Source organism: Colobus angolensis, unplaced genomic scaffold, assembly GCF_000951035.1.
Source record: "Colobus angolensis palliatus isolate OR3802 unplaced genomic scaffold, Cang.pa_1.0 Scaffold8, whole genome shotgun sequence".
Taxonomy (NCBI): Eukaryota; Metazoa; Chordata; class Mammalia; order Primates; family Cercopithecidae; genus Colobus; species Colobus angolensis.
The window spans coordinates 18,355,749-18,369,747 of record NW_012121820.1 but is presented as its reverse complement, the minus strand read 5'-3'; the positions used below and the strand labels follow the sequence as shown (position 1 = coordinate 18,369,747).

The 13,999-nt window shown below is 49.3% G+C and overlaps 2 protein-coding genes across 8 annotated transcripts in view; one reads left to right on the top strand and one right to left on the bottom strand.

Annotated features, from left to right (window-relative positions):
* Positions 1 to 6: 6 nt before the first annotated feature.
* Positions 7 to 4,688, top strand: SPAG4 (sperm associated antigen 4). Its single transcript, XM_011929150.1, has 12 exons — positions 7 to 21; positions 746 to 850; positions 1,133 to 1,196; positions 1,388 to 1,449; positions 1,700 to 1,743; positions 2,062 to 2,087; positions 2,224 to 2,332; positions 2,535 to 2,610; positions 2,793 to 2,908; positions 3,220 to 3,387; positions 4,320 to 4,409; positions 4,512 to 4,688. The coding sequence occupies exons 2-12, from the start codon at positions 817 to 819 to the stop codon at positions 4,659 to 4,661; spliced, it is 939 nt and encodes a 312-aa protein (XP_011784540.1). The 5' UTR covers positions 7 to 21; positions 746 to 816; the 3' UTR covers positions 4,662 to 4,688.
* Positions 4,689 to 9,118: 4,430 nt separating this feature from the next.
* The window catches only part of CPNE1 (copine I), a 38,514-nt gene continuing 33,633 nt past the window's right edge, over positions 9,119 to 13,999 (bottom strand). For all 7 annotated transcript variants that reach the window (XM_011929149.1, XM_011929144.1, XM_011929145.1 and 4 more), the window contains 5 exons: positions 13,925 to 13,979; positions 13,306 to 13,357; positions 10,330 to 10,463; positions 9,644 to 9,880; positions 9,119 to 9,458 (listed from right to left, as the gene is read on the bottom strand). In XM_011929149.1, coding sequence (XP_011784539.1) covers positions 9,318 to 9,458; positions 9,644 to 9,880; positions 10,330 to 10,463; positions 13,306 to 13,357; positions 13,925 to 13,979 — 619 coding nt within the window. In that variant the 3' untranslated portion in view covers positions 9,119 to 9,317. The remainder of the gene's footprint in view (positions 9,459 to 9,643; positions 9,881 to 10,329; positions 10,464 to 13,305; positions 13,358 to 13,924; positions 13,980 to 13,999) is intronic.

The following is a 13,999-nucleotide window of genomic DNA, read 5'->3' as shown; positions in this document are numbered from 1 at the left end:
TATCTGGGCACCTCCTACAAGGTGGGTTCTGTAGGGTAAAGGGGAGGTGCTAAATGAGATCCCTTAAGGGGCGGAGCCTCGGTGTCCGCAATGGTTACTGGAAGGGGCGGGTAAAATCTTGTGGTTGGGCGCCACTGAGAAGGCGCGGCCTCAGTGTTAGCGTGAGAGGGAGGCTCCCAGGACAATCGGGCTCCACCAAGACCTAAGGCTAGGGACGGGTCATCCGTTTGGGGGTGGGACCAACTCCGTTTTTTTTTTTTGAAACGGAGTTTCCCTCTTGTTGCCCAGGCTGGAGTGCAATGGCACGATCTCAGCTCACCGCAACCTCCGCCTCCCGGGTTCAAACTATTCTCCCGCCTCAGCCTCCCGAGTAGCTGGGATCACAGGCATGCGCCACCACTCCCGGCTAATTTTTGTGTTTTTAGAAAAGACGGTATTTCTCCATGTTAGGGTGGCCTCGAACTCCCGACCTCAGGTGATCCGCCTGCCTCGGCCTCCCAAAGCTCTGGGATTACAGGCGTGAGCCACCGCGCGCGGCCAGGAGACCAACTCTTGACGCAGCCTCCCCGAGGGGCGGGGCTTCAGAGGGCGGAGCGGGAGCCGGGATAGGGCTGCGGTGGGACCAAAGCCTTTGAGAGGCTTCCCAGCTTTCTAGCTTCTGGACTGAGCAATCTGCGGCCGGGTCTCGAGGGGAAAATAGGTCTGTGGTGCGCAAGACCCCAATGGAGTCCTTGGTTTCCCGCAGAACCGACTGGGTCTCCAGTAATCTCTGAGGAGCCGCTCGACCTTCTGCCGACCCTGGATCTGAGGCCGGAGATGCCTCCCTCGCGCATGTTCAAGAGCTTTCTGAGTACGGGCCAGGCCAGCTGCGATCCCCTCTGACCCTCGGGTTCCCCTCTCCGAACTCCAGTTCTCTCTGAGCCCCCGACTCCTTTTGAGTATCGAGCCCCTCTTCGAGCCTCAACTCATCCTCCTAGCCCCCATCTAATTCTCCTAGCCCACCCTACTCTTCCTGAACCCCAGGCCCACTCCCAGCCCCTCCCGAGCCCCTTCTGAACCCGGACACCACGCCCGCTGAGCTCCCGCCTGTCCCTGCCGTGGGCCCCTCTCTGACCCCCTGTCCTGGCTTCAGGCCTGCTCTTCCAGGTGCTGAGCGTGTTATCACTGGCAGGAGACGTGCTGGTCAGCATGTACAGGTCAGAGGGAGGGACGCTGGCGCCCCAGGGGCCGCTCTTTGGAGGAGGTGGGGAGCAGGGCCGGGACCTTGCTCGCGCTTGAGCCGATTCAGATCTGATTGAGTCGTGTTGTCAGGAGCTGGGTCGAGGACCTTGGGTGGGGACTGGAGGGCTGAGCAGGTCGGGGCCTCAGCCTCCCTCCGGTTCCCCAGGGAGGTCTGTTCCATCCGCTTCCTGTTCACGGCTGTGTCGCTGCTGAGCCTCTTTCTGGCAGGTGAGGGGCAGTGAATTCCCTGGAGCCCTTGCCCTGGGTGCTTTGGAGGCAAACCCAGCACATTTTCTCCTACATCCTCGCTCCTGCAGCTCCTGGCATTCCCCTGCAGAGTCCTCTAGTGGTCCCCGTCAGACTCCCACCGTCCTCCCCAGGCTTAACCCCTCAAGCCTCTTTCCACTGTCCCCCTATGCCGGGGAAACCCATTCTCTTCCTTTTCCTTCCCCTGAGACCCCTCCCCCTCTTTCTCCAGCAATCTGGCTCGGGCTTCTGTACCTGGTCTCTCCTTTGGAGAATGTGAGTTGGGGAGACTGTCCTGGGGTAGGGGGCTGGCAGGTTGTGAATCTGGAGATTGTGGGGGTCCCCTGGACTGTTGGTCTGCTGGGGTGGGGGTAGTGCCAGAGGCTACAATCCTTAAGAAGGGCTGGATATAAACAGATTTATGAGGGATTGTGCTTGAGGGGCTCTTGGGGGATCTGATACTGGGAGGTCAAGGAGGAGTGGAGGAAAGGGGACACAGTCTTCAAAAAGGAAGCCCTGGCCGTTTCCAGGCTGAGGTAGGAGCAAGGACGACCGGAGCTGAGCGGCTCTGTGTTTTGTCCCTTCATCCAACAGGAACCTAAGGAGATGCTGACTCTAAGGTGAAAGAGGGCACCTAGGGTGGGAAATTGGGGGGCTCAAAGTTGCTTCTTTGAGAACCTTGAAGGCGGGGGGGCCTTTGGGAGGTGTCCAGGGGGACAGGGAGCCAACCCCACGGCGCCCACCTCCCATCTCCAGTGAGTACCACGAGCGCGTGCGCTCCCAGGGGCAGCAGCTGCAACAGCTCCAGGCTGAGCTGGATAAACTCCACAAGGAGGTGTCCACTGTTCGGACAGCCAACAGTGAGGTGAGCCCGGGCCCACCTTGGAAACCCCTGATGGATCCCTGCTCCTAGGGTCCTGCGACTTAAGCTCCGCCTAGAGCCCTGCGGGATTTCTCCCAGGGCCCACGAAGTCCGCCCCAAAGCAACCAGCTCCCAGAGGTCCCGCCCACCTGTAAAAGCAGCCCGCAAGCCTCGCCCCTCCAGGCCTCGCTCTCCCTCCTTGCAGAGAGTGGCCAAGCTCGTGTTCCAGAGGCTGAATGAGGACTTTGTGCGGAAGCCCGACTATGCGCTGAGCTCTGTGGGTAAGACCCGGAGACACTGGAAGACAGAGACGCAGACAGGAAAGAGGCCAAGACCCAGACACAGACATTCCCATGCACCTGACTGGCCGAAGACAGAGCCTCGGACAGCCCCCACTCTGTCCCCGCGCCCCGACTCCTGGCAAGGCCTGGGAGCCTCTGAGGGTTACTTCTCCCTTTTCCAGGAGCCTCCATCGACCTGCAGAAGACATCCCACGACTACGCAGACAGGAACACTGCCTACTTCTGGAATCGCTTCAGCTTCTGGAACTACGCACGGCCGCCCACGGTTATCCTGGAGGTGGGTCTGGAAACATCCCTGGATGTGACCCGCAGCGGTACGCTGGGGAAAGCACCAAAACCTCGCCCTGCAGGCGGAGCCTGGCTGAGTCGAGGGCGTGGCGCTAGGCGGGGCCTGGCTTGGCCTGGGTGGGGCTCTGGACGAGCCCGAGGACCGCCTTTAATTCAAGGAGAGACCTGGCAATGCTGGGGACTGGACCCTGGGCCGGCTGGAGGTGGAGCTCTGGGCGGGCCGATGGATGCGGTCCAGCTGAGGCCCTGGCAACCGTCGCTCTGTCCGACGATTCTGATGGTCCCTCCGCCCACCTGCAGCCTCACGTGTTCCCCGGGAATTGCTGGGCTTTTGAAGGCGACCAAGGCCAGGTGGTGATCCAACTGCCGGGCCGAGTGCAGCTGAGCGACATCACTCTGCAGCATCCACCGCCCAGCGTGGAGCACACCGGAGGAGCCAACAGCGCCCCCCGCGATTTCGCGGTCTTTGTGAGTGCGGACGAGGTCAGGAGGTGGGGAATTTTGCCTAGACAGCCCCAAGCAGTCTTGAGAACTGGTGCCATTATCTGAGTCTTCGTTTGCTCATCTATAAAATGGAGATACTACTATTTGCCTCTCAGAGCTGCTGTAGGTCTTTATAGTCATAACCATATCCAGATATTAGTTATTGCTTGCACAGCACTTGCTCCGTGCCAAGCAGTTTACATGCATTCTTATTTTGTTGTTGTTTTTGAGAGTCTCGCTCTTGTCACCCAGGCTGCTGGAGTGCAGTGGAGCGATCTCAGCTCACTGCAACCTCAGCCTCTGGGGTTCAAGCGATTCTTGTACCTCATCCTCCCGAGTAGCTGGAATTACAGGCGTGCGCCACCACACCCGGCTAATTTTTGTATTTTTAGTAGCGATGGGGTTTCACCATGTTGGCCAGGATGGTCTTAAACTCCTGACCTCAAGTGATCTGCCCGCCTCGGCCTTCTGAAATGCTAGGATTACAGGCATGAGCCACCGCACCTGCTTTGCACCCACATAACCACCTATGATGTACTGTTATTATCTCTTCCTTTAAAGATGAAGAAAGTAATGCTCAGAGAGGGGACGTTATTTGTACAAGGTAACACAACTGACTGTTGGCAGGACTAAAATTTAAAACCTGGTTTCTTCCCAGGAGGCGGAGCTTGCACTGAGCAGAGATCGCGCCACTGCACTCCAGCCTGGGCGATAGAGTGAGACTCTGTCTCAAAAAAAATAAAAAATAAAACCTGGTTTCTTAGAGCCCACATTCTGAATTACAGTATACAACCATCATAAAATACGTAAGAACACGCATATAGCTATTCAATACATAGAAGATCCTCAGCAAAGTTTTCTTCTCTCCCCTCCACCTGTCCCCCTCATGGTTCCTCCTTTCACTCTTCACCCACCAGGGCCTCCAGGTTGATGATGAAACTGAAGTTTTCTTGGGGAAATTCACCTTCGATGTTGAGAAATCGGAGATTCAGACTTTCCACCTGCAGGTGTGTTTGTCTCTAGGGTGAAGGTGCCAAGGGAGTGGGGCAGTGAGGGATGAATTACCCATGAAAAGGGCAGCCCTTGGCATGATCCATTTTTCTCCCCAGAATGACCCCCCAGCTGCCTTTCCCAAGGTGAAGATCCAGATTCTAAGCAACTGGGGCCACCCCCGTTTCACATGCTTGTATCGAGTCCGTGCCCATGGTGTGCGAACCTCAGAGGGGGCAGAGGGCAGTGCCACAGGGGGGCCCCATTAAACATGCTGATTGTTGGAGTAGAATTGAGTTCTGCTGAAGGATGCTGATCAGTGCTTTGGGGGGCTCTTGTTGGGAGAGCTCTGGCTGCTGTTGCATCTAAGTATGGTGGGTTGACTTCCCAATGCATCCTCTTTTCTTGGAGAAGTCTAGACCAAGATCGTAATAGCAGCTTCTGTTTATGGAGTGCCTACCACGTACAAGAAACAGTGCTGTGGACATTACACACATTACCTAACTTAATTCTCACAACCAGAGAGGGAAGCTGCTCAGGTCAGGAAACTTGTTCAATGTCACATGCTAGTGAAAGGCCAGAGCAGTACCCAGGCCCACCTTCCTCCAGAGGTATTCCTCCAGTGCCAGAGCAGTACCCAGGCCCACCTTCCTCTCTAACCACAGAACTGCAGGCAGCCTGAACCCACCTTTGTGCTCAATCCTAGCCCCAGTGGGAAAGTCCCCAACTCCTCCTAGGTACAGGTGGAAGGGTAGCTACCCCCTTTCTGCAGGCACACACTCAAAAGCTAAGGAGACTTGAGAATCTCTAGGAAGCTTCTGAGTCACAGAGCTGATGCAGGCCTGGTAGCCCCAACATAGGTTGTCCTTACTGAGACCTGAGTTCCCAACACTGTGTGAGGCACAGGATAGATGATTTAGTGTTCACCAGGCCCTGCCCTCAAGGAGCCTGACAGGGGAACGAAGAGGCTCCAGGAAACAGGACAATGCATTTACAGATCCAAGAATTCTTCACTCTAAGAGTCAAAAGTGGAATTGCAGGGAAAAAAAACGAAGGAGAAGGCAACAAAGGATTAATGAGTTCTACCTAGGGGTAGGAAAGGAGGACCAGCATGAGCAAAGAAACATGCACCATCTTGGAGGGCAATTTGCAATATCTATTAAAATTTTAAATATACACTTTGATCTAGACTTCCACTTTTAGGAACAAATTCTTCAGAAACATTCCTGTTAAGTGCACAAAGATACATGTACAAAGATGTTCATGATCGCATTATTTGAAAAAAACTAGGATTCAAATCTCCAGGAATAAGAGACTGGTACACTCCTACAAAAAAATAAAGATGTAGGCATTGACACTTCCCCAGCTTTAGAAGAATACACAGACTATTAATAGTGTTTATACCTTTAAGAGGTGAAATTCAGCCTGGTGTGGTATCTCATGCCTGTAGTCCCAGCACTTTGGGAGGCTGAGGCAGGTAGATCATGAGGTCAGGAGATCCAGACCATCCTGGCCAACATGGTGAAACCCCATCTCTACTAAAAATACAAAAATTAGCTGGGCGTGGTGGCACGTGCCTACAGTCCCAGCTACTTGGGAGACTGAGGCAGGAAATCACTTGAACCAGGAGACGGAGGTTGCAGTGGGCCAAGATCATGCCACTGCACTCCAGCCTGGCGACAGAGTGAGACTCCGTCTCAAATAAATAAATAAATAAATAATCTGGGGAGTTTTTAGAATTATGAATGAATGCAGCTTTTCTGGAGGGTAGTTTCACAACAGGAACCAAAAGCCTTACAAATTTTTGTACTCTGTACTCACAGCAATTCCATTTCTAAGAATGTATCCAAAGAATACATAGATGTACTCAAAGGTAATATTTATAAGGAAATTTAACACAGTGTTGTTTATAAAGAAAATTGGAAACTTAGTAACCAAGTAGATAAACTGTTATAAAAAATAAGCAGTCAATAGAAATGGTAATATAAGAGAATGTCTGAAGTCATCGAAAGTAATTAATGATATATAGGCCGGGCATGGTGGCTCATACCTGTAATCCCAGCACTTTGGGAGGCTGAGGTGGGAGGATCACCTGAGGTTGAGAGTTCAAGACCAGTCTGGCCAACATTGTGAAACCCCATCTCTACTAAAAATACAAAAATCAGTTGGACATGCTAGTGCGTGCCTGTAATCCCAGCTACTAGGGAGGCTGAGGCAGGAGAATCGCTTGAACCTGGGAGGCAGAGGTTGCGGTGAGCTCAGATTGCACCACTGCACTCCAGCCTGGGAAACAGAGCAAGACTCCGTCTAAATAGTAATAATAATAAGTGATACATGGATAACTTTTTAAAAAGTTAAACTGGCATAAATAAAAAGATAATATTTCCATATTAAAAGTTATATATGCCAAAGGATACTATAAATAAAAAGACAACAACCTGGGAAGAAATGTTTTCAACATGTATGAGATTAAGGGCTAATAACCTTAAAATAAAAGCTATAACACATACATGCAGACTATGAATAGGCTATTGAGAATAACTATAATTTACAAATAACCATATAAGATGTTACCTATGCTTCATATTTAAATAAATTCAAGCTGGGTGTGGTGGCTCACGCCTGTAATTCCAGCACTTTGGGAGGCCGAGGTAGGTGGATCACGAGGTCAGGAGTTTGAGACCAGCCTGACCAACATGGTGAAACCCTGTCTCTACTAAAAATACAAAAATCAGTTGGGCATGCTGGCGCATGCCTGTAATCCCAGCTACTCAGGAGACTGAAGCAGGAGAATCACTTGAACCTGGGAGGCAGAGGTTGCAGTGACCTGAGATTGTGCCACTGCACTCCAGCCTAGGCAACAGAGTGAGACTCGGTCACAAAAAAAAAAGTGAAAAAATAAATAAATTCAACTAAAAATTATTTTTTGCTTCTTTTTTACCTGTCAGATTAACAAAAGGGGTAAGTTTGACCATAATTTTTGTTATGAAGGATAATTTGCAATATCTATTAAAATTTTAAGTATAACCTTTGATATAGCATTTCCACTTTTAGGAACAAATTCTTCAGAAACATTCTGGTTAACTGCACAGACATACATGTGCAAGGATGTTCATTATAGCACTGAAATAAACTAGGAGTCAAATCTCCATAAATAAGAGATTAGCTAAATAAAGTATACTCCTACAAAAAAAAAAAAAAAAAAAAAAAGTTGGCCAAGTGCAGTGGCTTATGCTGGTAATCCCAGCACTTTGGGAGGCCAAGGTGGGCAGGTCACCTGAGGTCTCAAGTTCAAGACCAGCCAACCTAGTAAAACCACATCTCTACTAAAAATACAAAAATTAGCCAGGCGTAGTGGTGCATGCCTGTAGTCCCAGCTACTTGGGAGGCAGAGGCAGGATAATCGCTTGAACCCAGAAGGCAGAAGTTGCAGTGAGCCAAGATCGTGATATTGCATTCCGGCCTAGGCAATAGAGAGACTACGTCTCAAAAAAAAAAGGAATGAAGCAATAGGTTCTGATAGGTAAGACACCCAAAATGTGTTAAATAAAAAGGTGCAAGTAGTATGTATAAATATTCCATTTATAAAAATCTATTTTCCAGATCTAGGAAAAACAGGGGCCCTTACCTGCTCCACTCTTTGTACAATATTTATATTTGAAATAACTTCAGACTAACAAGCACACATTTTAAAATTAGAAAAACAAATTTTAACACATGCTAAAACAGTACGTGTAGACAAAAAGTTATATGCCCAATATGTTTTATCAGGATATGGGAGTTTGAGTGGTATTTTTTCTGTACTTAAAATTTTTCTTTTCTTTTCTGAGACAGAATCTCACTCTGTAGCTCAGGCTGGGGTGCAGTGGTGCAATACTGGCTCTCTGCAACCTCCGCCTCCTGAGTTCAAGCGATTCTCCTGCCTCAGCCTCCTGAGTAGTTGGAATTATAGGCACCTGCCACCACACCCAGCTAATTTCTGTATTTTTATTAGAGATGGGGTTTCATCATGTTGGCCAGGCTGGTCTTGAACTCCTGACCTCAAATGATCTGCCCTCCTCAGCCTCCCAAAGTGCTGGGATTACAGGCATGAGCCACCATGCCCAGCCAGAATTTTTCTACAATGAATACATGTATTCTCTATTAAGAAAAAATTAGCTCTTAAAAAAATTCAGGATTTTCACCTGTCTTTAGGACCAAAATTATCACTACTCCCTCCCCTCCAGGAAGTCTACATAGCCTTTGCTCCACCTTAAAACTCATCCTTCCTTCTCCTTTTGCTGCTTTTTATGAGGTCTGACACTTTCCATCTTTGTGTTCCCAGACCAGCTCTGCCCTGAGGGAGGGAAGGTGAAGGCTGGGTGTTTAGCTTACATTCAAATTTTGTATTTCCTTTTCTTGTGCATGAAATGGGGTCTTGCGATGTTGCCCAGACCTGGTCTGGAACTCCTGGGCTCAAGCAGTCCTCCCACCTCAGCCTCCCAAGCTGAGGACTACAGGCACATCACACCGCCCCTGGCTGTATTTTCAAAAACAGTAAGTCAGTGTCTCTAGAATGAATAGATATCTGCCCAGAAATACTCAAGTGTGAGTGGGGCTTTACACCACAGGCATCCTTCACTTAACAACCCCTAAGTCAACAAACTGAGGTGCAGAGAAGGAATATAAACATTGCTAATAGCAGCCTCCCACCTAAAATTTACACACACGGAGTGGTGGCAAAGCATTGGTCTTCACTAGTCTTTATTGAATGAAGGTTGTCAGGAGCAAGCAGGTGGGATCAAGAGCAGCAAAAGCAGAAACGAGTATAAAAGTATCAAAAAATACAAAGTGCTAGCACTGAGGAGTGTGTGAAGGGTTGGGTTGTGGCCCCGAGGGACCTCTGGGACACAGGATTCAGGACTTGCCACAGCCTCCAAGGGAACCTAGGCCTGGGGGGCCTGTGCAGGACCCTTGGCTGAGGGTGGAAGTGGCTTGAGTGGGGCCCAACCCTGGGCCCTGAAGTACGAGACCAGTTGTGTGGGCACTTCTGCAAGTACAGTCTGTGCCAATGCCTCCCGAGGGGCCTGCCAAGAAAAGGGAAAGGTCAGTGGTGGCCCAGAACAGCTGCCCAAAGTCTGCATTTCATACCCAAGAACCCAACCATACCCCAGACTTAGAGGAAAAGGTGAGCATCCCTTGGGCCTAAACCCTACTCACATCAGGGAAAGGTGAAAGGGTAAACTCCCAGATCAAATTTGCACCCACTCACATTCTGGAACCGGCGGTAGGGTACAAACTGCACAATGTCGCGGGCAGCGGCCTGCCCAGAACGTGTATGCAGGGGTCCACCATCAGCATCCAGCTGCTCCATGGCCTCAAAGTCAGCACCACCCACACCCACAATGATCACTGACATGGGCAGGTTCGAGGCGCGCACCACAGCCTCACGTGTGGCTTCCACATCGGTCACAGCACCATCAGTCAGCAGCAACAGCACGAAGTATTGCTAGGGACAAGCCCATTCAAGTCCTGAAGCAGATCCTCCTCCCAAACCCCTGCAAACACCCCAGCCACACATCCGCACTGATACAGGCCGGGCGCAATGGCTCACGCCTGTAATCCCAGCACTTTGGGAGGCCAAGACAGGTGGATCATTTGAGATCAGGAGTTTGCGACCACCCCAGCCAACATGGTGAAACCCTGTCTCTATTAAAAATATAAAAATTAGCTGGGCATGGTGGCACATGCCTGTAATCCAAGCTACTAGGAAGGCTGAGGCAGGAGAATCACTTGAACCCAGGAGGTAGAGGTGCAGTGAGCTGAGATCGCATCACTGCATTCCAGCCTGGGTGACAGAGCAAGAGTCCATCTCAAAAAAAAAAAAAGTCCTTTGTTCCATAACCCTCAAGGAAGCCCTTGACTGCCACCACTGCCACTGCCGCCCACGACTCTCACCGAGGCAGTCCCCTGATGTGCAGCCTGGGCTGCAAACCTGGCCACGTGGTTGATGATGGGTGCAAAGTTGGTGGGGCCATAGAGGCGAACTTGGGGCAGGGCTTGGCGGTAGGCATCCACAATGCCCTGGATGCCTGCAGAGGAGAGCAAGAAATACCGTAAAGTCCTGGACCTCTCAGGACTACACCAGTCCTGAAATCACTCCATCCCAGCCCAGGAGATCTGGGAACCTGGGTGCATTTCATTCATTCACCCTTGTAAACCAGGGTACTTGACTCTCTCCTACACATTAGGAAACTAAGGTTCAAAGACAGGAGGGGACTTGCCCTAAATCACAGCTTGAATTAACACCCAGATGAGAGGGATTCTCCTGGACAAATCCAGGAGAGTTTGAGCATCAGATTATAACCTATTTAATAATAATCCATTTGATACAATAAGGATCCGTACTATGGATTAATTACTGTGGGAGAAGGGAAAGCTCCTAATAAATGTAGAAGAAAGAATTACACAATCATTTGACAATCACAGAAATGACTGATTCAGGCAAGGATCATCAATGGATATTAAAACTAGAAAGTATAGCCAGGCACAGTGGCATATGCCTGTAGTCCCAGCTACTCACGAGGCTGAGGTGGGAGGACTGCTTGAGCCCAGGGGTTCAAGGCCAGCTTAGGCAACATAGTGAGACCCCCATCACTTAAAAAATAAAAAACTAGAGGGGAAAGTTGATGTGTATGTGATGGATATTTATATAGTCTCTTCCCGAAATAGACTTACTAATTAGAAAGGGGAAAATAGTACTTGTATAATGGAGAAACCTGGTAGATCTGACCTTAACTAAGTGACCAAAGTTAACATGACTGGTAACAGGACAAATCAACATCATGTGCCTCTGAATATGATGCACTGAGAATACACAGCATCACTTTGGTGGTATTCCTGCCAAAAATGTACAACCTGAATCTAATCCTGAGGATTTATCGGGTAAACTCAAACTGAGGGACATTCTAGAAAATATCTGGCCTATATTGTTTATATCATGAAATGTTAATATCATGAAAGGCAAGAAGTTGTCCATATAAAAAACATATACTAACTGAATGCAATGTGTGATCTGAGATCTTCTTTTGCTGTAAAAGATATTAGGACAATTGGCAAAATCTGAATAAATGCTATAGGTTGGATAATAGTATAGATGTTAATTTCCTGATTTTGAGGATTGGTGTGTGATGTGTAAGAAAGAGTCTTTGATTTTAGGAGATACTGAAGTACTCAGAGGTAAAGAGCCAGGTGGATAATGATGGGTACAAAGTTGGTAGGACCATAGAGGCAAACCTGAGGCAGGGCTATTTATTACAGCATTCTCCAACATATGTATACATGTGTATACAAACATAAACACATACATTTATTTCCCTTGAAATGTGAATGTATGTATATATGTATACATGTACATACACACACTCATATATACACACACACACACACACTGTATACATGTATGAGAGAAGAGAAAGTAAATGTGGTAAATTGTTATGTTAGGGTAACTGGGATAAAGGTGAAGAGCCCCTGTGAACTCAGGCCCTGACCCCTGAGTTCCAAGGAACTGAGCTCCTATGACTATTCTTGCAACTTTTCTGAACTTTTCTGAAAATACAAGTCTGAACTTAATTGAAATACAAAATTAAAATTTAAAACCCAGATCAGATCAGGTCAGGTCACGTTTTCCACTTCAGCTTGTGCCCACCTTGGGGTGCTGGGGAGTCAAAAGGTTTGGCCCGCAACAAAGGGCTTGGTGGACTCGCAAAACACACCCCGCAAGGAGGTAAGCAAGGCTTCCACTGATGCTCAAATAAGTACCCGTTAGGTTCTAGGCAAAGATAATAATGCTAATATAACAGATACCATTTTTCAGAGAACACTTAATAAGCACCAGGCTTACTGCTTTACTTGTAGCCTCTCCTTGAGTACTCAATTTCATACAATATTTAGTCTTCTTATGAAACCAAAGCACACAGAGATTAAACAATCTGCACAAAGTCATGTGGCATGATTTTTTTTTTTTTTTTTTTTGAGACAGGGTCTCACTCTGTCACCCAGGCTGGAGTGTAGTGGCACGATCATGATCATGGCTCACCACAGCCCCAACCTCCTGGGCTCAGGAGATCCTCCCACCTCAGCCTCCTGAGTAGCTAGAACTGCAGGCACCTGCCAACATGCTTGGCTAATTTTTGTATTTTTAGTAGAGACAGGGTTTTGGCTGGTCTGGAACTCCTGGGCTCAAGGGATCCACCCACCTTGGCCTCCGGACTGAGTGCTAGGATTATGGGCGTGAGCCACCACTCCTGGCCTGACATGATGATTTGATTCCACAGGCCTAGTTCTAAACTCTTGACTCTTGGATTACCAGTGCCTACTTCCAGACACACCTTCTTATCTAGGTTTCTGGCCTCTACCTCCATGGTCACTACACGATTGTCCTTCAACTCCTGAGCTGAGACCTAGGTAGGGGAAGACGACATCACCTCATGAATTCACTGATGTTAAGTCCCTCCCCACCCTCTGGGCTGGGCGCAGTGCTCACGCCTGTAATCCCAGCACTTTGGGAGGCCAAGGCAGGTGAATCACCCAAGGTCACGAGTTCGAGACCAGCTTGGCCAACATGGCAAAACCCCGTCTCTATTAAACATACAAAAATTAGCCAGGCATGGTGGCGTGCGCCTGTAGTCCCAGCTACTTGGGAGGCTGAGGCAGAAGAATTGCTTGAAGCCAGTAGGCAAGTAAGCCAAGATTGCGCCACTGCACTCCAGCATGGGTGACAGAGCAAGACTCTTTCCCAAAAAATAAAAATTAAATAAAATCCACCCTCTGGACAATGAAGGCAGGTATCTGCCCTCACTCTCCCTTTTACTCATGCAGGCTTGCCCCTGTGTGTGTGGACTGACCTGCCTCAGGGTGGATAGGGAAACTTACCTGCACAGTAGGGGTTACCAGGGTTGAAATTCAAGGCAAATTCATGCGAGACCTGGAGACAAGAATGAAAACAAGGTTCTTTCCCCATGACCTCTGTGCTGATAATGAAAAAAGACACTATGGCGTATGCCAAGATTCCTACAGGGGCTATGGAGTCCTGAGCACTTGCTGTCTACATGCCTGCAGGAATCCATCCCTGCATCTCCTCTTTTTTTTTTTTTTTTTGAGGCGGAGTCTCGCTCTGTCGACCGGACTGGAGTGCAGTGGCCTGATCTCAGCTCACTGCAAGCTCTGCCTCCCGGGTTTACGCCATTCTCCTGCCTCAGCCTCCGGAGTAGCTAGGACTACAGGCGCCCGCCACCTCGCCCGGCTAGTTTTTTTTTGTATTTTTTAGTAGAGACGGGGTTTCACCGTGTTAGCCAGGATGGTCTCGATCTCCTGACCTCGTGATCCGCCCGTCTCGGCCTCCCAAAGTGCTGGGATTACAGGCTTGAGCCACCGCGCCCGGCCTGCATCTCCTCTTAAAGCTGAGTGCCAGGTAGCAACTAAATTTACCACATCCCCCAAAATTAGGACCCTGAAACTGAAAACAGGAGTGGCAGAAAGAGAGGGAGCTCACCTGCCAGTCAGGGGGAACCTGGGCCCCAAATCCAAATGCAGGGAACAGCTTGTCTCTGTGGGAGGACAGTGTATT

Coding starts and splice junctions, on each gene's coding strand:
- SPAG4 (XM_011929150.1), top strand. CDS start 817: ATGCCTCCCTCGCGCATGTTCAAGAGCTTTCTGA. Junction 1,450..1,699: donor GCTGAGCCTCTTTCTGGCAG/GTGAGGGGCAGT, acceptor CTCTTTCTCCAG/CAATCTGGCTCGGGCTTCTG. Junction 4,410..4,511: donor TTCAGACTTTCCACCTGCAG/GTGTGTTTGTCT, acceptor TTTTCTCCCCAG/AATGACCCCCCAGCTGCCTT.